The 25,941-nt window shown below is 33.2% G+C and overlaps 4 protein-coding genes, 2 long non-coding RNA genes and 1 pseudogene across 8 annotated transcripts; 4 read left to right on the top strand and 3 right to left on the bottom strand.

The window, feature by feature from the left end:
• Positions 517–5,161, top strand: LOC107625979 (AT-hook motif nuclear-localized protein 1). 3 transcript variants are annotated; one of them, XM_016328731.2, is made up of 6 exons: positions 517–691; positions 1,690–2,119; positions 2,625–2,692; positions 3,061–3,192; positions 3,970–4,131; positions 4,458–5,161. In XM_016328731.2, the coding sequence occupies exons 2-6, from the start codon at positions 1,738–1,740 to the stop codon at positions 4,761–4,763; spliced, it is 1,050 nt and encodes a 349-aa protein (XP_016184217.1). In that variant the 5' UTR covers positions 517–691; positions 1,690–1,737; the 3' UTR covers positions 4,764–5,161. The 3 variants fall into 3 exon arrangements, with proteins under 3 accessions (XP_016184217.1, XP_016184218.1, XP_016184219.1); XM_016328732.2 differs by lacking the exon at positions 517–691 and adding an exon at positions 707–839; XM_016328733.2 differs by lacking the exon at positions 517–691 and adding an exon at positions 1,274–1,573.
• Positions 846–12,604, top strand: LOC110269057. The gene is made up of 2 exons (XR_002358019.1): positions 846–1,277; positions 12,478–12,604. It is a non-coding gene; the product is annotated as an uncharacterized LOC110269057 (long non-coding RNA).
• On the bottom strand, positions 5,366–7,680 carry LOC107625978 (pentatricopeptide repeat-containing protein At1g10270-like). The gene has a single exon (XM_016328730.2). The coding sequence runs from the start codon at positions 7,651–7,653 to the stop codon at positions 5,839–5,841; it is 1,815 nt and encodes a 604-aa protein (XP_016184216.1). The 5' UTR covers positions 7,654–7,680; the 3' UTR covers positions 5,366–5,838.
• LOC107625977 (proteasome subunit beta type-1) lies at positions 7,855–10,624 on the top strand. The gene is made up of 7 exons (XM_016328729.2): positions 7,855–8,037; positions 8,141–8,248; positions 8,465–8,546; positions 9,382–9,511; positions 9,586–9,728; positions 9,817–9,903; positions 10,235–10,624. The coding sequence occupies exons 1-7, from the start codon at positions 7,991–7,993 to the stop codon at positions 10,307–10,309; spliced, it is 672 nt and encodes a 223-aa protein (XP_016184215.1). The 5' UTR covers positions 7,855–7,990; the 3' UTR covers positions 10,310–10,624.
• LOC107625976 lies at positions 10,941–14,329 on the bottom strand. Its single transcript, XM_016328727.2, has 7 exons — positions 14,106–14,329; positions 13,950–14,006; positions 12,769–12,894; positions 11,908–11,977; positions 11,607–11,693; positions 11,395–11,508; positions 10,941–11,197 (listed from the first exon to the last, which is right to left on the bottom strand). Exons 1-7 carry the CDS (start codon positions 14,267–14,269, stop codon positions 11,144–11,146), a joined length of 672 nt encoding a protein of 223 aa, XP_016184213.1. The 5' UTR covers positions 14,270–14,329; the 3' UTR covers positions 10,941–11,143.
• On the bottom strand, positions 15,919–16,672 carry LOC110269056. Its single transcript, XR_002358018.1, has 2 exons — positions 16,299–16,672; positions 15,919–16,267 (listed from the first exon to the last, which is right to left on the bottom strand). It is a non-coding gene; the product is annotated as an uncharacterized LOC110269056 (long non-coding RNA).
• Positions 19,213–24,366, top strand: LOC107625975 (annotated as a pseudogene).

Below are 25,941 nucleotides of genomic sequence, written 5' to 3'. Positions count from 1 at the left end.
ACTAACACATTCAATGAATTTGCAAAATTAAGTTAGAAAAAAACAAAAAAAAGTGCAAAAGAAAAAGGGGAACTTAAATTCCCTAGCGTGGCATAACAAAAAATTTGAGAGTGCAATGAAGGGCATAAATTATTATAACCTATGGTCTTTAATTTTGAGAAAAAAGACAAAAAGCAGGTCAGCGAAAACATAAAGGTTAGGCCGTCCAACACTACCTTTGCAGCTTTAAATGGGAAAACTAATTAATATGTGTAAGAAAATAATAAAAGGTATCACTTTATTACACTCTAATTTCAATCACTTTTTACAAATTTACCATACTAACCATGCTACCAAATACTTAATTTTTGTTTTTGATAAAATTTATAATTGCCCCTACCCGGACTCCAAATTGTTCTTAACCAAATTGTATTTATCGGGTTTAGCAATTTATTCAAACCAAAAAATTAAAAAAAATTCTTAATCTTGATATATCTTACTAATATTTAAACATACTTTACTATCACTCTTGTTTTATCTTTGGTTTTTTCTCCTTGCCTTATTAATTATTTTCTTTAAAATAAATTTATTATATTGTAACAGTAGCATTTATTTCAAAGCTTTCCAAAACTTTTCTTTTTACAACTTTGAATTCTAGCAGCTTTGGAAAAACCAACCAGCCAACGAGTTTTTTTTCACCACCTGAAAATTTGTAAGTTGCTTTGAATTTCTGGAATTTTTACTTTCTGGGGTGAGAGTGAGTTAAGTAAGTTTTTGTTTTGAGCTGAAAAAGAAATCTGAATAGAAGGTTTTTCAGCTTTAGAAGAAGCTTGCTGAAGTGTGGAAAATCATAGTGACAGGTCATGATCTTTGCATTCTGAAGAATATCCTCAGCATGATGTTGATATGCTTTCTATAAAGATTATAAGAAGCTTTGGCTTGAAATTTTTTTATTTGTGTGTTTTTTTTTGTTTTATTTTTATTTTTTGGTTTTATATTACCATTTTTATTTTCTTGAGTATCAGTTTTCTGTCTTTCAAAGTTTAGCAAAATGTTTTTATGAAGCAGATTTATGAGTTTAGCAAAAGGGTTTATAATTGTTCCTCTGTTTTAGTTTTGAGTTACCAGGTTGGGAAATATTTGGAGCAAAGATTTTTTTTTTTAATTATTATTTGTTTTTTTTAATTATCATTTTCAATAAATTTTCTTGTCCAAGTGGGTTTATTTGAATTTTTAAAATTTTGTATTATTTTTTCTTTTATTGTTTAATATATATTCCCCCCTCTTCCCTTTACTTTGTCTTATGTTTTGTGGTAAATTTCTGGTTTTAGTATTTGAAAAACTCAGCAAGTATTAAACTTTCAAAGATAATAGTTTATAACAAAGATAAAAGAAGTTAACTTTGATTCAAAATAACTGCATTTCTTTTTAATGATTCAATGTATAGCTAAATTTCCAAGTTGGATCTCTTGATAAAGATGGTGAGAATAGCTTCATGTGAATCCAAAGTTTGAGTCTTTTCTTAACATTGTATCTCATCTCTGAGACCCTTTGATGGGTTTTTCAGTGTGCCTTTTGAAGCATGCTCTAGAAGGTTTTAACTTTTAATGCATTGATGGGTTTGGTTAAAAGTTATGATTTTGGTGATGAGAATGATAGTAGTAACCCATGTGATTTCTAAATTTTCTATTTTGATTTCTGGGGTTTCAGGTTTGTGTTTGGTTATATAGAAATTTGGGGTGGTAATTTGATATATGCATGGAAGCTAGAGAAGGCATTAGTTCCGGGGTTACGGTGATAGGGGCAGAAGCTCCATCAGCATATCATGTGGCACCAAGGAGTGAAGCTCCAAACCAGGTTCATGTGCCTGAGGGAGGCACGGCAGCTGTGGCTGCGGCTGCGGCTGCTGCTGCCGCAGCCGGGGTTTCTCCGGTGAGTGTGGGGATAGATGGATCGACGGTTAAGAAGAAACGGGGTAGACCGAGGAAATATGGGCCGGATGGATCTGTCACTATGGCATTGTCACCATTGCCACTCTCATCTTCAGGTCCACATTCAAATGACTTTTCATCCGGTAAACGGGGGAAATCGAAGGGGGCGGAGTACAAGCAGTCGAAAAAACTTGGGTTTGATCAACTAGGTAATGGTCTTTTTTGTTAGAATTTTCAAGTTTGAATAGTCTAGCCTCACATCAATTCACTGAATTAAATAAATAGTGTCCTGCTTTATAGTTTCTCACTTGATTTGTTCATTTGAATATACTACTTGAACACTCTTATGCTTAATGCTCTAATCCAAACTAAGTATGTAACCTAAATGTCATGGACCATGGTTTATCAAGTGAATTTCATTTGACAAAGTTCCTTGATCTTCCTTGTTTTTGTTAGAGATATAACCATTTATGTGCCACTTTCTCTCAGCTTAAGCTTTTGGGAGAAGTGATTTCATGACAGTTTTGATACATGCAATGAACGAAATGCATCGTTCTTATTTTTAGATAATTTATTGAACTCATCCTTGTATATGGAAAGCTTTTGCAAAACTAGCAATGAATTAATGTGCATTGTTGTTTCCATGCATTGAAGCGAGCCGATTTTTTTCATGGTTTTCCGAATTTCTTAATCTATTATTTGGTGCTTGTGTAGGTGAATATAATGCATGTGCTGATGGTACAAACTTTCTGCCACATATCATCACTGTTAATGCTGGAGAGGTATGCTTCAGAGGGGGTTAGGGGACAGGACAATGGTTTTTGCTTCATTTAGTTCATATAGGTTTGCCTTGAAATTTATCTCTTAATATCCTTTGTTGTATACTTACCCTTATGGATCCATCATACATGAATGTGTATAAATATCTAATGTCTTCAACTTCAAGTTTCTGAAATTGGGTGAAGTTCAAAACTGATATTCTTAACAGAAGAGAAAAAGCACAAGCACAAGCACAATGTTTTGTATTTATGAAAAAATCTTCATCCATACCTTCCCATTCTGCATATTTTATGATGTGATGTTTAATCTTTCCTTATGAGATGAGTAATGAATAATGATGTTATTTTCCTTTACCGTCTCATCGGCACAGGACATTACCATGAAGGTTATATCGTTTTCTCAGCAAGGACCGCGAGCTATATGCATCTTATCTGCTAGTGGTGTAATTTCGAATGTCACTCTTCGTCAACCTGATTCTTCTGGCGGCACTTTGACCTATGAGGTGAAGCAGAGTAGCCATTGATTAAAGTTCACTTCTATTTCTTTTTTCCCAAACCTTCATTTTACCAATGATATGCTTATTGATAAGGTTCAGTTGCTTATGTGATACTTTTAGTGTGTGTTCGGAATACCTTGAGAATACAATTCTCTCAAGAAAAGAATTCTTTTCTTTGGTCTGGAATACAATAAAAGTGTCATTTTCAATTCTCAAGAGAATTCCAATTCTCACATTAGTGTTCAAACTGCAATTCCATCATTACTAAAGATTGAAATGTCAAAATTGTCCCTAATAAATAAATAAAGACAAATAAAGAAACCACAAGGACAAAATAGTAAAGAACACATAATTCATTTCATTCATGCAATTAATTGTTCCCAATCATGGATTTGAATCTGAAATAGAATTCTTTTCTCACTTTAATGCTTTCCAAACACACTCTTAACTCATTAGTCATTGCTAAAGTTGGTGATGGTGGTTCTAAATCACTTCCTTGATCAGCAGCTATGAACATAGGCTTTGCAGATAGTAATAGGATTAGTAATTTTTTATATTCAGAACCAGAACTTTGACATATCAATATGTAGCAGAAATATAATAACTTATACTGCCAATTGATTCGCACTTTAATCATAGAAAGATAAGGATTGGTAACTGATGATCATATGGACCTAGCTTTCTTCAGTGGTCTAAGAACTGCGGTTCTTTATGTGATTGTTGACATGAATTCATCATGGTGCTAAAAAATGATTCTTCACCTCACTTCTTTAACTTCTGTAGGGCCGTTTCGATATACTTTCTTTGTCGGGATCGTTCATGCCTACTGACAACCAAGGAACACGAAGCAGGACGGGTGGAATGAGTGTCTCGTTGGCAAGCCCTGATGGTCGTGTTGTAGGTGGTGGTGTTGCCGGACTTCTAGTAGCCGCTAGTCCGGTGCAGGTTAGCATTCCGCCATACTTCCCATTTAGGATATACTCAAACAATGTTATTATGTATTAGTTTTTGTTTTCATATCTTTGAAAAATGAACTATCGATTTCCCCCTAGACCCTTAACAATATAGGGACATCAAGATATAGGTTCAATATAGGTTCAAATCATAACATATACTGTAATGTGTTATGTATATTCCTGTGGAGTTTTGCTGATAAAATGTTTATTTTCTATTATATTTTTTGGTGAAACAAAATTGTAGAATGTTGCTTTCTTTATAAAGAAGAGATTTTTCTTCCTCGGTTAAGAAAATTGGTCAATGCACTTTTTCAGGTGGTGGTGGGAAGTTTCCTGCCAAGCAACCAACAAGATCAGAAACCAAAGAAGCTGAAGCCAACCGATTATTCCACGCCCGTTGTTACTCCGGCAGTCATCTCGATGTCTTCCGCACCAAGTCACCCGAGCAATACTGAGAAAGATGATCATGTGATGGGTGGTGCACACCATGTGATGCAAAACTCATCATCAAACCTTACCCCTTCTCCCTTCAGAAGAGAAAATTGGGTGAACATGCACTCCATGCAACAAGACTCAAGAAAGTCGGCTACCGACATCAACATATCTTTGCCAGATAGTTAAAGAGAAATGTTATCTGTATTCACTTATTCTCGTACATGTAACACGACTCGGATAGTTAGGTTGATGCATCACCAATCAAGTCTTCACTGACAAAACAAAACAAAGGGTTCATTACTGAGTTATCAATTTGAGTGTCTTTTACAATGTTCTCTCTATTATTATATGTCCATTAAGATTGTTCCAAAACATTGTTGTCTGATGTTTTATCACCACCATAGCATGATTTAGCTCACTACTATTCTTATTATTTATTAAGAATGTTGTAGTTAGGTAGAGTATTCTGATTTGTCGGCTGATTAGGTAGATGCTGCACTATGTATGCAGTTTTATGAGTAGGCTAATTTGAATGTAACGAAACAAGCTTGTTTGCCTTTTTATTTATGATTTTTATTCAAACTTGTTTACCTATCTTTCTTATTGCTTATTTTCATTTTTTTTATTAATGTATGAATACTACTAGTACTCCCACTACTCCCAGTTTATTGGGTACTGTGCAACACTAGTAGTATTCATACATTAATATTTTTTATTTATTATTATTATTATTATTTAGGCTCTCAAGGTAATATCTTCGATCATCATTTCAGCAAAAATATAACATCAGTAATACAACATATAAATCTATGCCAGACATTAAATTAAAGGTTGAGCTACAAGAATAAATTAAAACATGCCCATATCCCATGAATTATCATGGACTAATATATCAAAATAGATCCTTCTATCATCATCTATAATCTCACGAATGCCTAGTAATTCTGAAGACCATAATTCAGCATCAATAGACACAAAAAGATACTGTAATGATAAATCACCTCTTCTTTCAATTCAAAAGAGAACCAGGATCACTAAGTTTACTTGAACTCCAAAAATCAAGCAGCTACTTGTTCATGACTTCTAGAATGTGATAAAGGGCTCCTGATGATGGATGATGAGGTTCAGTTGTCTGCGAATATAGTCCAGGGGATGTATAGTGGTGGGGCGACATTTGATTTGCAGCTCCATATGATGGAGGAGTAGATCTGGAAATCTGAGGAGTTGCTCCTGACTCTGACACAGGCTGATATTGTCCTCCTTAAGAAGGTGGATAATTCCCCGGCATTTGCCGATGTCCGTATGGTGTTCCATAAGGTTGATGTCCTGCTATTTGTGGTGGAGGGCCAGAAGGCGGACTATGCCCTCCTGCCGTTTGAGGTGAGGATCTTGGTGGTGGTGTTGGTGGACGGTATCCAAATCTGTTCATGTTTAGCAGTCTCAGAATCTCCTCCTCCCTCCCAGCCTTCCGGAAAGTCTCCATCAAATATGTCTGCAAAGGAGAAGTAAGGCCGATGCCATACCTTATAACCTCATTAAGCAACTCTTGGCTTTTATCCAGCAAACCATTACTGCATAGACCCTTGATCACAACCTCATAGCAAGTAGGATCAGGTTTAGGATCTTTTTCTCCCATCTTACTCAAAATTTGAGCACAGTCAATAGCTTTGCCATTCTTAATCAATTCATCAAACACCCTATTACCAAAGCTTGCAACCACCCTTAGACCGGCATCCACCATTCTATGGAACACCCTCAAAGCATCATCAATCCTCTCCATCTTCAAGTATGCCTCAATCAAAGTCCTATGAGTTGGCACATCAGGGCTCAAAGATTTCGAGCACAGCTCTTCAAATAGTGTTTCCGCTTCAGACAGCATTCCATTCTCACAAAACCTAGCAATAATATTATTGTATCCTGCAACGTCCATAGCAAAAGGCTTCGAATTTGCCCTGGTCCCAACCTTCTTAAAAGTGGCAAGTGCTTCTCCAAACTTCCCCAGCTTAAAACACTCGTTGACCATTATATTGAAGGTATCCGAGTTCACAGCTTGAAAGTTCGGAGGAGTATGATTATCCAACATCTGATGAAACAAAGCCCAAGCCTCCGTACTCTTGCCGTACTTGAACAAGACCTCCAACAAGACATTGCAAGTAGCGGGCGTCATTCTAAACTCGCGATCCAATAAGGATTTGTAAGACTCCATTGCCTCCTTATCTCTACCCTGCTTGAAGTACCACTCCATGTAAGTAGCATTGACAACCCCATCATACACCAAACACCTCTCTTTCAACTCATCAAATAGTTCATTGGCCTTGTCAAGATTCCCCAAGTTAAGGAAACCAGAAATCAGATTATTGTACACCAGAGAGTCGGCACCGTGGCCTTTAGTCAGCATCTCACGCAAGAGATCGACGGCCTCGCCAATGCGGCCGGCGTCGATGAGACCCTTAGTGAGATGGCGATAGGACACAGGGGAAGGGCTGAAAGGGGCATTGGCAATGACATGGCGATAGATTTGGATCGCCACGTCAACGTTCCCCTCATCACAGTGGGTGTTGATTAGGTTATTGTAGGAAACGATATTGGGAACAATATTTGACTGGTTGAAGAAAAAGTGAAAGAGAGCGATGGCTTCTTGGTACCTCTTGGCACGGTACATGGAGGCAATGATGGCGTTGCAGGTGAAGACGGTGGGGCGGGTGACGGAGAACACGGAGTGGCGGGCCACGGCGGAGGCGGCGTCAAGGTCGCCGGCGCGAATTAGAGACTGGACGCGGTTGTGGAGGCTAAGGCGGGGCCCGACGAGGGCGGAGGTGGAATCCGGGAGGCGTGGAGCGTTGGGGTCACGGGAGGCGGCGGATTGATGAGGAGGAGGACGAATCGCATTCAGGGGAGGCTCGATGCGAAGGCGGCGCTTGCGGCGGCGGCGCTCTGCGGCTGCTTCTTCGGCGGAGGAGAACGCGAATGAACGACTCTGTGAAGTGAAAGGGAAAGGGCGAGAATCACAAATGGCAACATCTTGGAGCGTCGACAAACGGCGGAGGGAGCGGAGGAGGAGGCGGTAAAGCGGCATCGTTTCGTTGTTGGTGTGACCGTGTGACGACTAGGTGAAAGAGAGAACCAAGCACTCACTCTACTAAGAGTTGCGTTTTTTTGTTCTTTTTGGGTCTGTCGATTTATTTCGTGACTCTTTCCAAAGAGGCCCAATTAGTTCAAAAAAGCCCATTCTATAAAAAAGAACACTGTGTCACTTTTCGGAGAGAAAAAAAAAGAGAGCTCGTCACTTTGCTTTCGTGCTAGCAAAGACAGATCGAAAACCGAACCCTATTAGACTGAAACATTCACAAAAAACCCCAACACTCATTCTTCTTCTTCAACTTTCATCGCTGTGACTCTCTGATTCAACAACGATGACGAAGCAGCACGCTAATTGGTCTCCCTATGACAACAATGGAGGGTACTTCTCTCTCCCTTTTTTGGTTCTCAGTTGCAGTTTTTTGTTAGGGGAATTTTTTTTGTCTAATTAATTATTAATTATTATTAATTTTTGCCTTTAATAGATCCTGTGTTGCGATTGCCGGAGCTGATTACTGTGTTATCGCAGCGGATACAAGAATGTCCACTGGTTACAACATCCTCACTCGGGAATACTCCAAAATCTCCCAATTGTATGTGCAACCTAATTATTACTCTTAATTCATGATTAAGTATTATTATTTTTTTTAATTTTTTAAAATTTGGTGGGTTATTTTATACTTGAGAGCTGCATGAACTGTTAAATTGTTAATTGGGCAAAGTTTCCTTGATGTTTATGTGTGTGGTTATGTTAATATCGTTTGAGAATATGAATTGGAGTTTTTTTTTTTCCTTTAATTTTGCGGCAGAGCTGAGAAATGCGTTATGGCTTCTTCGGGCTTTCAAGCTGATGTTAAAGCTTTGCAGAAGGTGTTGTCTGCTAGGCATTTGGTGAGTCAACATTCTCAACTATTGTAATTTATTTACCAAAGATGTTTATTTTGCGTGTGAGTTCTTTCAAGTTAGCAACTGCTGTGTCAATATGCTTATTAATCTCTTAGTATATGTTCTCCTAGGAAGCTGTTTGTGTTTACTAAGTTAATAGTTGAAATGCTGTTTCGGATTCAAGCTCTTCTAGGCTGGCCGCTGGCATAGCAAGTTAGATATTATGTTTCTACGTTTAATCCCATCATTGTATGGTTTGTTGTTTTATTTCTTAGATTGTTAGATATCTCAGTTCAGATTAAGTTGGATGAATGAACTTTTCTTGGTTGAGTTGTTTTCAATCTTTCTGTGCTGAAAACTATTATCTTCAACCATTAGAGTTGAAGCAGTACATTGCGACCACTTGTTTTGCATCGTAAGTTGAATTGGATTTGAAGCTGTTAGGAACTGATTTGACATTTATTAATTATATGAGAGCTTTCATTCTTTTTATTTGGACCAAATACATTTTCTTTTCTGACCATGTAATCATGTATTCAAAGGTTTGGAAACTATGGTATTAGGATTAGGCTGGTTTCAGTTATTGGAATTTCCATTGTCTATTATCAATTTTCAAAAAGCTACTATGCAGTCAAAGATATCTATGAATTGATTCCATGTGCATTTAGATATGCTTGAATTGAATAGTTTTGTTTCCCTGAAGGACACGCTGTATCGATTATGTTGTTAGATGCTAGTAGTGAAAATGAGGAAACTGCAGAATTGTATTTATGAATTGTTTTGTACTTTTTGTGGGAGCTGCGTTGGTACTGAAATGATTGTCTTTTTCATTTGAATGCAGATTTATCAGCATCAACACAACAAGCAAATGAGCTGCCCTGCAATGGCTCAATTGCTTTCGAACACTCTCTATTACAAACGTTTCTTCCCTTATTATTCTTTCAATGTCTTGGGTGGTCTTGACAATGAAGGTACACTATATCTACCCTTCTATGTTTGTCCATGTACCATTGTTTTATTTGCTAATAACTTAAACCTGAAATAGGAAAGGGATGTGTTTTCACGTATGATGCTGTTGGTTCATATGAGAGGGTCGGCTATAGCTCTCAAGGTTCTGGTTCAACACTCATTACACCATTTTTGGATAACCAACTGAAGTCTCCCAGCCCACTCCTATATCCACCTGTGGTAAAGTTCTGAAATTAATACTTCTCTTGAAATGTTTGATTCTCTAAATTTCAGTTGATATCTATGCGACAATTTTGATATCTTGCAGGATGCTGTTACTCCATTGGCTGAAGCAGAAGCAGTCGAGCTGGTCAAAACTGTTTTTGCATCTGCAACCGAGAGAGATATATACACTGTAAGTTTGTATAACATTTGTAGCTTGCCATTCAGTAATTCTTAATGGTATGGAAGTGCATCTTTGCAAATTCTATGAATTTGATTTTGAAAATTCCTTTCCAAAACTTGTTCCATTGATTTCTACTCACAGTTGTATACGCTCTACGCTTGTATAGCATTGCTATGGGTAATATGCAATACAGTAATTCTTAACGGTACAGAAGTCCATCACTGCAAATTGTAGGATTTTGTTTCTCAAAAATCCTGTCTAAAGTTCATTTCGTACTGTATAGCACATCTGTTTGCCACACGTGAATAAACTTTGTTGCTAACTTTTATTCTTTTTACAGGGAGATAAGGTTGAAATTGTCATCCTAAATGCTAGTGGTATCCATAGAGAGTACATGGATCTAAGGAAAGATTGATGCTCTACAATGAAATGTTCTGTTGGAGGTGCTGGATTTGAATTGAGAATGTTTGAAATACTGTATGTCATGGTTGATATTTCCCATTAGGCAAAGTTGAGAAAAGCGTTTCCAGTGTGGAACCAATTCAAGGAAGTGCTAGTTTGTTTACATTATAACTAGAGTACTAGATTTTGCTTTCAATTAAATTTGCATTGGATATTATCCAATCTTTATTAATGCAAATCCACTGTGTTGTAAAAGATTATGAAATTTGATCATGGTATTATCTCAGCAAAATCTAATCAGCTCTAACTGGTGTTTTATACAGTGTGCTTTACTTGGTTTATGCATACAAATTCATATGGCTAGAAGCATGTAGTTCAATTTGACAAATGTTTGAGCATTGGTGCTACTCTTTGTGTTTGGTTAGGGATTAAAAGTGATAGGTGCATGAAGAAAATTACTCTGAAACTTGATTCATTGTGCTGAATACCTTTATTCCTTACGTAAAGGCACCCTTGCTATTTATTTTTGATATAGAAGAAAAAGTGCTAGTTCAATTTACTTAGGTAATCCAGCATGGGATTTTGACCATTTTGTCAATAAAAGAAATGCAAAACCATGATGGAAACTCGTAGTGAAAGAATCGATCAATTGGAAAAACAACCAAGATATTTATTTCATTCCTTGAACAAGGGTTACATTTGTGCACTCTGTGAGTTCTGCAATTCAAATGAACAAAGACATGTCTTCCATTCAATGGTTCAATAGGTTATGGTCTGATAAAAAAAATTATTCAAGTTGAACTCGAGTTCTTGTTGCGATTGATTATATGATTTCTATATAGGTTGCTTATATCGTCTCTGCAGATGCCCATCCTCTCTTCTCCAATTCTTGTCTCAATGCCTGCGGTTAAGAAAGAAGTTTTGATCAGGAAGTGATTGTCTACTTTTCCACCTCATCTTTTAACCAAATTTATACAATTACTTATAGTTTATCTTAAGTAAAAAATAAATTACATGAGATCCTTTATCATGTCAAGTGTATGATTAAAGTTTTGCAATGGAGAAGATCCCCAAAACCAAACAGTTATGAATTTTTACCTTAATTCTTTTCTTATTTGCATCAAAATCAAAGTTTCCAACCCTTGATGCGGATCGATACTCCACTGTTGAACCCTTACCAGGAGGAAACCAGAACTCAACATCATCTACAAACTGAAGAGGAGAGAATTGGAATTAAAGCTGGTTTCAGAAACCATCCAAATGCACAAAAGGTTTACTTTTATTTATTTTCAATCTAGAATTGCACATACCCCCAAGATTGAGTACTCCACTCTGATATAGTCCTCTTTCCTTTCAACTATTCGTGGTGTAAATTTGTCTGCTGGTGTTGATTCTATCTGTGAGATTATCATTATGCATTGGCATAAGGTTTACTTCAATCAAATAAAAAAGTGAACATTGATGCATACATTGATACATTTTGATTCATTAGTAATAATGTAATATAGAAAATATAAAATGGATATAGATATGTTTTTCTGAAAACCTAAAAGACCCTTATAATCCAAAGGTAAGAACCATGATTATTGAGTCAGATTTATCATTTATTACCACATCTATCAGTTCCTCCATTGCCTCTTCCCTGCTTATAGGATTTTTCCTACCTTCAGGGTTATAATTCCTGTAACAAAATTAAATTTTTAGACAAGTGACAACATGATTCATGTATTGGTAATTGCACAATAAAGTATTAAATTTTGTAGGGCCAAGCTACAGAAGAAGTAAACTAAACAAAACAAAAAACAATAAGTGGTAAAGTACACTATTTCACCGACCCATGTTTATTTTAATATTCGTCAATGTTGAACAGCTCAAACCAACAAACATTACTCATCAGCTACACTAAACTCACGTGGCGCAAAGTTTGAGAATTGATAAACTATTGGGAATGCAACAATTCAATGTAATGCACATGGATACGCCATCCGAGATTCCTTTGGTACTAATTACTAAACCAAGTTTATTATCTCCTAAACATTGATGGAGAAGGTGAAAATAGAAACACTTACAAAATCTTGAAGCATATTGTTTAAACAACATTTTCGATCACTCAGTTAATTTATAAAGTTCAAACGTTATATTAAAAAAGAGTGGTCATAATATGTTTTATGAACACACAAGTATTTTTCATATAAACCCTCTTCAAAATGCTACTATTGTGTTTTATGACAAACATAAGTTGTAGGATTATGATACTCTCATGTTATGATGTTATATGTTCATGAGATAAAATTCCACTCAAACAAAATTGATAACAAAATTTGGGTTTTTCTCTTTCATAGTTTCATATAAATTGTTCACATGTTATTGAAATCTATGCTAAAAATAGAACATTATTCTAATTGCAGCTAATTATTAAGTACTAGAAAACCAATAGTTAGATTAACATACACAAAAAGAAGGGAACTTTACCAAGGAGGAGCATAATGGATGGTATCAGTGATATTCTCAGATGTTGATATACAATTCTTAGTTGCTGGACACAAAGCTAATGATGGAGGATTTTTCTGCACTCCAAGATAATCAGGCTTTTTTCCACTGCACAAAAAACCCCTTAATTCTCAATTCTCATCACTCAAATATGCAATAATGGAAAACAAATCTTAATTTAGGATATTCCAAATTTGCATTAAAATAATAATATAATAGAATAAAATATCGTTTTTGTCTCCAACGTTTGGGGTAAGTCTCAAAGTTGTCCCTAACGTTTGAATCGTCTTATTTAAATTTCTAACATTTCAAAATTGACTCAATGTTGTCCTGCCGTTAGGAATCTGTTAACGAAATTGACGGCGAGACAAAATTAAGACGATTTTGAAACGTTATGGATTTACATGGAACGAATACATTAGGGATAAAAATGATACATAAAAATAAATTTTATTTTTATCCTTCAATAATATCAACTTTTTACGGTACATATTTATTCAATTATTTTTTAATCATATCTAAGTAAATTACACTTAATCACATTAATTTTATTCTAAAGAAATTTATTTTTTTTATAATTTTACTCTTAAAAATGTTTACTCATCATAAAATGTTTGTAGAATGACTAGTACATAAACTTATGAGAAAAAAATGATACATATACAATAAAATAATATGATTCTAGCCATTTTACAAACATTTCATGATGAATAAAAATCTTTAAGAGTAAAATTATAAAAAAAATAAATTTATTTAGAATCAAAGTAATGTGATTAAGTCTAATTTACTTAAATGTGATTAAAAAATAATTGAATACTATGTACAATAAAAGATTGATATTGGTAAATGATAAAATTAAAATTTATTTCTATGTATCGTTTTTGTCCCAACGTTTTCGTTTTATTTAAGTCCCTAACGTATTAAAATCGTCTCAATTTTGTCCCGCTGTCAATTCCATTTCTAACGACAGAATAACATTGGATCAATTTTGAAACGTTAGGCATTTAAATAAGACGAATTCAAATATTAGGAACAACTCTAAAACTTGCCCCGTTAGAGACAGAAACGATACTTTATTCTAATATAATAAAAAAAGCCAACAACTTCAAATGATGAAAATGGAAAAACAGGAAAAAAAAAAGAACACAGGAGGAGGGAGTTACCTAAAATTGAAGATAGCACCAACGGTTGCTATTTCACTGCTTCTCAATATGAGTTCCCTTCAAAATGGTAAAAAGATTTGAACTTTAGAAATTTCAGAAAATGGGCATTCAAATTCAACAATTTCAATTCAATAACAAAGTGTGGAAGAAGAGAACCTTCGGTTCAAGTTGCTGTTGTTATTGTTGTTGTCTTCATGATTATTATTATTATTCTTGTGACAGAGACTAATACGTAGAAGAGAAGAAGCTTTGTTGTTGTTGTTGGGTTTGGTACAAAACTTGAGGTTGGTGTAGAAGGTGCTGGATGAAGATGCTGCCATTGATGAAGAAAAGAGCTTAAAAAATTGAAAGGTTGTGTTTAGAGCAAAGCATTATATGTATAAGTCACGTGTGTGAATAATATATTCATATATTGCATCTTTAACGCGGCGTTTTGATCATTTTACTTTTTTCTCACACGGAAAAGGGGTTGGCAACTTTGTATTTCTTTTTTATTAATAATAATTAGTTTTTATTCCATTGTAAAAATGTTTTAAACACGTCTCTAGTTACATTACATAATATTAAAGAATCATAGTCATGGTCTCATGTATTGGTTAATGGTCATGGGATAATTGAGTCATTGAGTGGAAGTTAAGCTCTCTTTTTTTTCTTTAATGGCTTTAAATTTGAGTTTTGACAACGGAAAACTTAGTATATTTAGGGAAATAATTAATCACAATTTCTTAAGTTAGTTGAATTTAGAAGAAAGAGAAACAATTATATTTTTTAATTATTTATAGTATTGGTCAATTTCAAGTAATACCGTGATAGTACTTGTTTCTTTTCAACCAATGAATATTCGGACTTCTTATTCTCATACATTTTCTTATATATTAAATAACTTGTCAATGCCTTCTACTTATATTCCTTTCATTGTAATACCTAGGTTAACCCTTTTTATTATATATAAAAAAACATAATTATTCATATTTGATGTAAAAACGATAATAAATAATTAATAAAGTTAGATGTCCGGACGTATTTTAAACCAAATTTTCAACTAAATCATCATGTGTTTCTTTTTTTCATACATATATTTCACACTTCTTTCTTTAACGTCAATATTATTATTGTTGCCATTACGGTCGTCGTCGTCGTTATTATTGTAACTGTTGTTGTTATTATTGTTTAATTTATTCACTTTTTTTTTCTCTTCATCCTCTTTTATTATCATTATTATTATCGTCTTAGTCGTCTTTATTATCTTCTTCTTCTATATATATTCATAAAACTAGAGTATAAAAATTTTAATGCACAACATATAAATTTTGGAGCAGAGCTCAGAAAATTTTAGTATAAAACACAAAAATTTTCGAAAGACCACATGTCGAGACTATCGACACCCAATCAACAAAGTAAAACAAAATACGCACTACAGTCAAAACATTAACACTCAACCAACAAAATACACACAGTTAGGGGTGGCAAAATGGATAGTCCGTCCTACCAAAGACTGCATCAATAAAAAAGCCCATCGTGCGTGTCAAGTAAAGTGGACTCAAAATACTAGTCAGGCCCGGCTTTTATGACGGATTGGCGGGTTAACCTGCTTAACATTTAAAAAAAATAATAAATATATGAAAATTAAAAAATTAAATATAAATAAAAAATAGTCAAATTATAATACCATTTTTTCACAATCTTCTTTTAAATTTTTAACTTTAATAAAATTATTCAAAATAATATCTACAAATTGAATCATCTTTATTTTAATAAATAAGTCACATAATTTCAGCATATATATAAAAATGTAAAATAAATAAATAAAGTGAATTACAAAAAGAAGAACAAAAAGAAAAAAAAATGAAAAATTTATGTTTAAAAATTATATGATTGTTAATTTTTGTATAATTAATCACTTTTTTATAATAAAAAAATCTTTGACACCAAAACTCGCAGGTTTAGCGCAGTTTTTCAATATTGACAAGTTCAAAATCATAGCATTTTTCGCTTTTGTTGGCGGATTCGACGAGTTCAGCCCGTTGTGTTACCCCTATGCATAGCACATAAATTTTAGTGCGCAGTACAAAAATTTTTTGAAGACAACATACTAAACATATTGACTTGGCAACTAACAAAATACATTCGCAGTAAAATTTTATGTGTTAGGTGCAAAAAATTATGTGCTATATATAAATGATTTTTACTAAGTTTGTGTGATGTGCAAAAATTTTTGTGGGATTTTTTTATATAAATTAAATAATTCTATTATTTACCGATATAAACAATTTTCAACGTTTTTACCAAATTGCGTCGCATCTCATATTTCGTTTACACTGCATTTCGTTTACAATGAGAACGAAATACGTGTAAAATAAATTCGTTTACACGGTAAACGAAATACATGTAAAATTAATTTGTTTACTGTGTAAAGAAAATACGTAGGATAAATTTTCAGCAACTATAAACGGACGTGCAACCCATTGTTATTCTTCACAACAAGTTCACTACTTCTCCTACACCTTATTTTTTCGCAAATTAGCCATAATGTCTAGTAGTAGCGGATATTTGGTTGTATGTGTGTATCCCAATTGCCTTATGAGAAATGGTGATAATGAGGTCGTGTTTGAGTGTGAGAATCCCATGTTGTTGCGCACACAGCGAGTTGCCTCGTTGTCAGAGCTGAATAGTTTGATATTGAGGAACGTCGCTGATAGTGGGAGAAAAAAGGTCGGACGGGTAGGGTATAGGCTACTAGTACTGGTGGAAAATGAAAATTTTTGATTTTGTTTGTTTTAGCTGCATGGCGACGAGCATGTGCGGCTGATGTTTGACATCCATGGTAGAATCATGGCCGAACAAGTGATGGAGCTCTCCGCAGAGGTTGGTGATGTTGGTGGTAGCGAATCTGGACAGTCGGACTTTTGTGTAGGATGATCCGCCTCTCGCACCACCGTCCATCCATGTTGCTAGTCCGTTGGATGTAATGGATGTTGACAGTGAAGGATCTAACGAGGATTATGTTGCGGATAGCAACGACAGCGATTCGTCACAAGATGATGACGAGGAGGAGCTTGTGCCCGAGATTCCGGTGGAGCCATCACACCGGTATCTTTTGCCGGTCCCGCACCCAATTCCGGCGTTGTCGTCTGTGCCAAGTCATTATCATACGTTGGACATGGATGTGGTGCAAGAGAAAAATCCATTTTTCAACACGGGTGAAGACGATTAAAAGTTAGATGGGGGTCTGGAGTTCAAGGTAGGCCACAGATTCAAAAGCAGAGATGCAGTACTGCAGAGGGTAAAGAATTATAGCATCCGTCGAAGTGCAGAGTACCGAGTACTGGAGTCTGATCGATTAAAGTACCACGTGTGTTGCTGACAACACGAAGCAGGCTGCCCTTAGAGTCTCCGCGTCGCTCTCCGACAGAATCTCGGATATTAGTAAATGTAAATGTCATCTATATTATTAGCCATTACTTTTATGGTAAATGTACACAAACAATCTAGTTTTATTTCTTTAGGGAGGTTCGTAAGGTGGGAGGCGCGCACACGTGTCTAGCTCCCACCGACAGTTGGACAATACTCTCATCTGTCGTGTCATCCTCCGGTGATACAATCCAACCTGTCCGTGAGGATAGCCACCCTACAGGGTACAGTTAGACAAAGCTATCACTTCAAACCCTCGTACAGAAAGGTGTGGATGGCGAAGTAGAAGGTAATTTTTCAGATATACGGTAATTGGGAGAAGTCATACAACAAGATGCCGAAGTTATTGCAGACACTACAGAATTATTGTCCCAAAACAGTATGTAATATCAATGTTGTTCCATATTATAATGGTCACCTCCTGGTGCGTGATTACAGTATGTTTGACAAGGTTTTTTAGACATTTCTTGCCTGTGTGAAAGCCTTCAAATACTGCAAGTCATTCATATCCGTCGATGGTACATATCTGTATGAAAATTATGGTGAAATTTTATTTATGGGAATAACATAGAATGGGAATGGCAACATACTTTCCGTTTGTAATTATGAAATCCGAAATGACAGAGTTATAATCTTTCTTCTTGACCAATCCGATACAATTTGATAAAAAATTTAAAAATTATTTATATCGATAAATAATAGAATTATTTAATTTATATAAAAAAATCTATAATTCGATTCGCTGGTATAATTTTATACATTTAATTTATTATACTTTTCTAATAGAACAAACAACAAAGCCATATACTCGTATATAATTTTACCATTCAGTCAAACCACAAAATTTATTTGTGTTAGATTCATAATATTTTTTGAAAGAACCTAAAATAAAAAATAATACAAATCTAACACAAGAATAATACAAGAGTACTCTTAATATCATATAGTAATTATCAACAAGCAAATATATCAAATAACATAATAATAGAAAATTTTTAGAGATTTATTTGTTATTAGTAACTTTTAGAATTATTTTTGTCAACAATATGACTTTTTGAGTATTATTTAATAATTTTACCCAAATAAAAAATACTCAAAATGAGAGCTATTGACAACAATTAGTGAGACGAGACACTGAGACGGGCAAACAAAGACACAATCGTGTTTGATAGATAAGATGTGTACAGAGACATTGTATCCAAAGACACTAAATTAATGTATTTTATGTTCATCCTAATAAAAAGGATATAGAGATACTAACAACAGATACAACTTATTTTTTATTTTTTTCTTTCATTATTCTTGTTAATTTTTTATATTATATTTTTTATTGTAATATTTTTTTCTCAAATTTTTTGAATGAAAAAAATGAGAATAAATTAGATTTTTATAATTTGTTATAGTTTACCACTAAATAGAATACAAAATTTTGTATTTTATAATTTGTATCTTATTATTAATATCTTGTATTATCTTATTTTCAAAAATAAATGCAACAATATACAAAATACAAAGGACAATTTACATAATTAAATTGTTTGGCCTCTAAAATTACACAATTGTAACTTTATAAAATAGAAGACATAAATATATTTTTTCATATCTAACCGCTACCGAGACACGTAATCCGCTACAGGCAGCCGCAGATTACGTTGGTGGAGTGCAATACAGAAATCACTAGAGATAGCGGTTTTTATTGAAGAGAGCTTGTGGGGATGCGAGCGTAAACCACTGGAGGCAGTAATAGTTTACGTTGAGTGGGCATATTTTATGGTGACCAAGCTGAAACGCCACATCTTAATAAATAAAAATTAATTTTTTATTTTTTTCATTGATAAATAGAAAGTATTCAAATTGTAATTAACCTTTTATAAATATAGTATATAAGAATAACAATTACACGAAACAAAAAAAACCCTTAAATAGAATTATTATGTGTGAAAATCAAAGCAACCTACAATCCTACATGATGACAACAATCACAACATTACGCAATGGTAGGACACTTGTGACTTTTGGTATTTATAACCATTGAAGCGGGAACAGCAGAAAAAAAAGAAAAAGAAAAAAACGAAGACAAACCATCACCTCAACTTAACACTATACTTTCTTCTTCAAGCTTAAATCTTTCTCTCTGCTTTTCCATGGCTAGGAACAAGGTTATCCAATCATATTCCTTTTTTCCCTTTTTTTTTTTTTATAAAAGAAATAACTTTTCCATTTTCATTGCCAAACTTTAGTCACATAGAGGCTTTGGCCTTTTGGGTTTTTCTGCTCTAATAAAAAGATGAATAACAGAAACCCATTTTTAAAAAATTCAAACTTTAATATGTATTTTGCTTATAATGATCACAGGAAGCTTTGGTTTTGCTGCTTGACGTGGGTCCATCCATGCATTCTGTTATTCCTGTAATTGAGAAGCTTTGTTCCATGCTTGTGCAGAAGAAGGTTTCTATTCATTACTCCTATTGTTATTCTTCACCCACCTTGAGTTTTACTTTTGTTTAGTTGCAACATGCAACAATAACATTGCATGACCCTTTTCGTGTTTTTCTTTTAATTTATGCGCAGCTGATCTACAACAGGCATGATAAAGTGGGAGTTGTGTTATTTGGGACAAAAGGTTCTTACTTTGATCCTTATGATGTAAACAAAAATTGTAGTGTACAATGTTCTCTTGACATTTTTTTACATAACTTGGTGTTAAGTTTTGCATCGAAACAATAATAAGAATTCAGCATTTTCTAGCTTGAAAATGTTTGATCCTCTTCAACATTCTTCTAACTACTAAATAAAGAAAGAATTGCTTGTTTTTTAAAATTTGAAGACATTGAGAGTATCTACAATTCTACATTTTAGTATTTAGGAGGATATATGGCAATGCTTTTGTGATACTATATCATTACTCTCACCATTGATTTTAGTATTTGATCTCTCACCATTGATTTCATAGGTGAGACCAATAATAAATATGAAAGAAAAACTATTCAAGGGTAGAAGATCACACTTTACTCTCTAAAGTGAAATTCAAACTTTAGAGGATCTAAATCCCGATATATAAGTGGATTGTTGTATGATCAAATGAGGCTATTGTTTTTCTATCATGGATAGTAGTTATTTAACGGCTGATAGTAGATTAGTAGAGGTAGAACTCAATAAACATCCCTTGATTAACTTTTAGTAATGATACTGTGATTTTGCTTCTCATTCTTGGGGAATCTTGACACTGTCTGTGTTTAATTGTAATGAGTTTTTGCCATATTGATTTACCATTGTTGATGTTACTTATGCTATTCATATTGTTATGTAGAATCTTCACACTATTGTTGTTTGTTTACTTTGATTCAGTGAGTTATCTTATTTTTTTGTAACGAAGTTTGATCAAATTTAAAGGCCTCCCTCACCTGTGTTTACCTTCAAATTTTCAGAAACTTGTAACGAACTTACTTTGGAAATTGGTGGTTATCGACATGTCGTGGTTTTGAAAAATCTTAAAGATGTGGATGGAGATATGGTTGAGGCTTTACAAAAACTGCCCCGAGGAACTAAAGATGGAGATTGTATCCACAGAGCAATTGGTTTCATACTGTTGAAGCTTTTACTTGTTCAATGTTATGTTTTCCTAGTTGCTACTGATTAATAACCAGACCCTTTATAAATAAAAGTACACTTTGTGCAAGTTCTTTGACTTTAGACTATAATATTACATTAATTTATGTCTCATGTGACAAATATTTTGTTCCATTACTATACTGTCTTTTTACCTTTTTGTGGATACCTTAATTCTGATATTAGTTCTTGATGCTATCGTTGTTGGCATGGATATGCTGATAAAAATGTATCCTAAAGCTAATAAGGTGAAGAAACGACTCTGTCTTATTACGAATGCACAATGTCCAATAAAAGCATCTATGGAAGGAACAAAAGAAGAGCAAGTTACCACCATTGCTAAACAAATGTCTGTCCATGGCACAAGGATGGAAAGCATAATTGTGAGAGGAAAGCTTTGTCAGAAGAAGGCAAATAAGACTACAGCGAATGAGAATCATCGCCTTTTAAATATCTTTTCAGAGGAAACTTCTACAAGGATAGTGTATGTGGGGAATCCAGTTTCTTTGTTTGGTGCTCTTAAAACCCAGAATAAATCCCCACATACAGTTTTCAGAGGTGATCTTGAGCTAAGCTCAAACATGAAGATCAAGGTAAGAATTGTGGTATGATGTATAACATAAGTTCAATTTCTAGGCCTATGATGAAAATGTTTTTGATGTGTCATTGTTCATTGTATTCATTTTTTTTACTCAACCACCATTGATGATAAACCATTTGTTAAAGTAAAAGTTTCTCATTTCCATTGTTATATTAATTTAATTTTTAATAGGTAATGGGCCTATTTACTCTCTGTAAATAAATGATTATGAGTATTTCTAGATCATCCTAAAGTAAATAATTGATAAAAAATTGATAATTTCAATATCTTGGAATCTTAAATGTAGTCAATTCTTGCTTTACTTAATAATTAGGAGAATGATCAATGGAAGGATAATTGTTTCTCAATGATGATTGAATGCTCTAAGTTTGAGTTATCCATGGACAATATGAACCTTTATCCCTGATTAAGTTGGATACTTTGAGCCATGGTGAACTGAGGATACTACTGTTTTTGTTTGCTTCTGTGCTGTGATTTGTGCTGCAAATACATGTTTTATCAGACTAATGATCCACTTATTGTATAAGTGTTTTATAGATTTTATATATTGTCTAGGTCTATTATCGAGACAAATTTTATACCTATAATTATGAAAATATATAAGATTTATTAGTCTATTAGTTTAAAAAACTCATATTTTTATGATGAAGTAATGTCATTTCCATTTATTATTTCAACAACCATGTCATATAAATATTATGTCTTGTCAATTATATTTTATTTCATACAATTAAGTTGTTTATAAAAAATATTTTTTTTATTTTTTTATTTTTTGCATTCTATTTATATGTTTGTATATATTAATGTTATTTCTATTCTTTAGCTGTTTGTGACATAAATTGATATTTTTTAATCCCTACGTAGAATTTTTTTTAATTCCCTACTATTCTTTAGAGTAATATGTTTTACATTGATTAATCCTTGGAATAAAATTCTCTAGAGAATTAGAATTCTATTTCATGTTTTGGTATAAAAAAATAGCATTGATTTCAATTCTAATGAGATTTCAATTCTACTGTATTTGTTTGCTTCTATGTTGTGCTTTGTGAAAATAAGTATCATATTTCTGGTATTGATTCAATTTTGGCTACTGCAATTTGCTATTTTGTTTGTGTGGTTATTTAAATCCAGTTGTGTGCAAAGAACAACATTGTAGAATTGATGATTACTTATTCATGTTTTCATGAAAACTTCCATGATAATCAGGTATGGGTGTATAAGAAAACAATAGAAGAGCTTCCCAATCTAAAGAAATGTTACGAATTTCCTGATATAGCTGTCCCTTCAGATCAAAGGGTCAACTTCCTTTCGCCGAGGATGTGCGAGAGTTCCAGTTCCCTTCTTTTAGTAAGTTCCCAGCAGCACTACAGCCGAATCAGCAGCAGCTAGAGGCAGCATCTAACTTAGTAGAAATGCTTGATCTTGCACCATGTGGAAAAGAGAAAGCTTTGCTACCTGATCTTACACCAAATCCAGTCCTAGAGGCATGAATTCGCCCCATTTGTTTGTTTCTAGTTTATTTCCTACCTTTTTATTCTGTTTATTTTCATGTTTCAATTCTCTGTTGACTTTATTTTTTCTAAGAAGGATATGATTTTGACAAGTGGATCTTAAAACACACATTCATAAATCTTTTCAGCGCTTTTATCGTTGTCTTGAGCTGAAGTCGAAGAATCCAGGTGCTGCAGTACCCCCTATTGACGAGACACTCAAGAAAATTACAGAGCCTGATTCTAACCTGGTTTTGAAAAACAAGTCTGTGATAGACTCATTTCGGAGGTGTTTCGAGCCAAATGAAAATCCCAGGGTAAGAATGTACACTTTGCTCTTAGTTGTTATGGTCTGCAAACATAAACAACTTTTACATTCAAAATATCTTGCAGCATAAGAAATTGAGGCGTTTATTGCTTGAGAAGAGTTCTTCTAGCGAAGAAGATGGCAATGGAGACATTACCCCACTGCCTTCGAATCTCATCGAAGGTAAAGTCGAGAGCATCTGCAATCCTACTCCACCCCAAGTTTTTGAAGCCATGTCTGGAAGCAGAAATACTCAAGACTCTGTTGTGAAAGCAATCAATGATACGAGAAACAAAATATTTGAACTGATCGATGAATCAAATGATGGTGATAACTATCCTGAAGCATTGGAATGTTTAACAGCACTTCAAAAGAAGTGCATTGTTGATCAAGTTATCTATCTTACTTCTTATCACACTTTCAATCATCACTTTATATGTTAACTTTTTATTTGAGGTTCATCTTTATATAACTGGTTAAACTTATCTGCATTTTCTCTGAAGGAATCAGAACAGTTCAACAATTTCCTTTGCCGTCTTTGGAACTTCGATAGAAACCTTCATAATTTCTGTGGATATTTTGCTTCTAGAGGACTCACCTTGATCCCCAAAGCAGATTTTTTGGACAGGTTTTTGCATTGTTTTACTTCCTTTGCTTGCATCTTGCATGATTCATTCATTGTTCATTTAATTTTTTTTTTCATAACTCAGTGTTGTGTTTCACCTTACAGCCAAGTTACTGAAAAAGATGAGCCAAAAGTTGAATGATTCCTCAGGTGGATGTGCTGAAATGGGTAGAGCTTTTTGATAATCATTTGTTAAAAATTAGAATAGATTGTCTAATACAGTTATATAAACATTTGTTTTGGAACATTTGGCAAAGTTTGTTTTGGAACATTTGGTTATAGCACTTGATTTTATTAATGAGAAATAGCAAATAGAAAACTTGATATATAATTTATATTTCTTGAGGGTTTTGAATTTAACAAGCAAATACATGTTTTATCATACTAATGATCCACTTATTGTATAAGTGTTTTATTGATTTTATATCTTGTCTAAATCTATTATCGGGACAAATTTTATACCTATACTTATGAAAATATATAAGATTTATTAGTCTATTAGTTTAAAAAACTCATATTTTTATAATTAAGTAATATCATTTTCATTTATTATTTCAACAACTATGTCATATAAATATTATGTCTTGTCAATTATATTTTATTTCGTACAATTTATTTGTTTATAATTTTTTTTTTATTTTTTGTATTCTATTTATATGTTTGCATATATTAATGTTATTTTTATTCTTTAGACGTTTGTGACATAAATTGATATTTTTTAATTTCTACTTAGAATTTTTTTTTTTAATTTCCTACTATTCTTTAGAGTAATATGTTTTACATTGATTAATCCTTGGAATAGAATTCTCTAGAGAATTAAAATTCTATTTCATATTTTGGTATAAAAAATAGCACCGATCTCAATTCTAATAAGATTTCAATTCTCATGTTAAGGCTATATATAAATCAGACTAAAATAAGTTTGATTTTTAATTCCATTTGATTTGTTCCTCTTTATATCCCATTTTGTGGAATTGCTCAAACACCCACACTTTATCAAAATAAAAAAAAAAGAAAAGAAAAAGGAATTCCTTAACAAAAATTGGAGAAAAAATAGATAACAAAAATGACAGAATATGAAGTGTGAAGGCAAACAATTGAAAAAAAGATTTCTTAACATGAAATTTTTTTATTTTTGTTTCGAAGATTTGTAACTTTTATTATTATTTAATTGTGGCTAATTAAACAGTTTTAATATTAAAAATTATACTTTAAATAATATCTATATACTTTTAATACATGATGAAGATACAAATTGGATGTATTGGTTTTGCATGATTATAACAAATTGGATCGAACTTAGATTATCCTAAATTCTAAATCCTAGAAAACTTAAAAAATCTTAGAAAATTTTAAAAAGTCTAAAAAATCTCTGAAAAATCTAAAAAACCCATTGTATTATCATACCAAACGATTGAATGCGAAAATACTTTAATCACGTACAAAATTCAATCGATTTTGTTACCAAACTAATAGATTGAATTTTGAGAAAACTCACTCTACAGCACAATTCAATCGCATTGTGTTACTATGCCAATCGATTAAATAAGAAAATATCTTTATTGCTTTGTGAAATTCAATCGATTGGACAACACTACCAATTGATTGAATAAGAAAAAACTTATGTTCGATAGTCCAATTCAATCGATTGTGTTGTACGTTCGATCTATTGAATTACCAAGGAACACGATTTTTATGGCGTTTACAGAAAAAATTCGTTGATTCGCATTGGCAAAATATTTATTAATAGAAGATCTATTTTATTGTTTTTTTTCTAATCATTAATAAAAATGATAGATAAATAATAAAGTAATAATTTATAAAATAGAGGATAGACTTAATAATTAAATAATATATAAAGAATTATATAATATTTTAAATTTTTAAAAATTAAATAATGAGTAATTTACGATTTATTATATTTATTGAGAATTTTATTTAAAAAAATA

This window comes from Arachis ipaensis, chromosome B02, assembly GCF_000816755.2.
Source record: "Arachis ipaensis cultivar K30076 chromosome B02, Araip1.1, whole genome shotgun sequence".
Taxonomy (NCBI): Eukaryota; Viridiplantae; Streptophyta; class Magnoliopsida; order Fabales; family Fabaceae; genus Arachis; species Arachis ipaensis.
The sequence above is the reverse complement of the archived record's forward strand: the minus strand, read 5'-3'. Positions and strand labels throughout refer to the sequence as shown.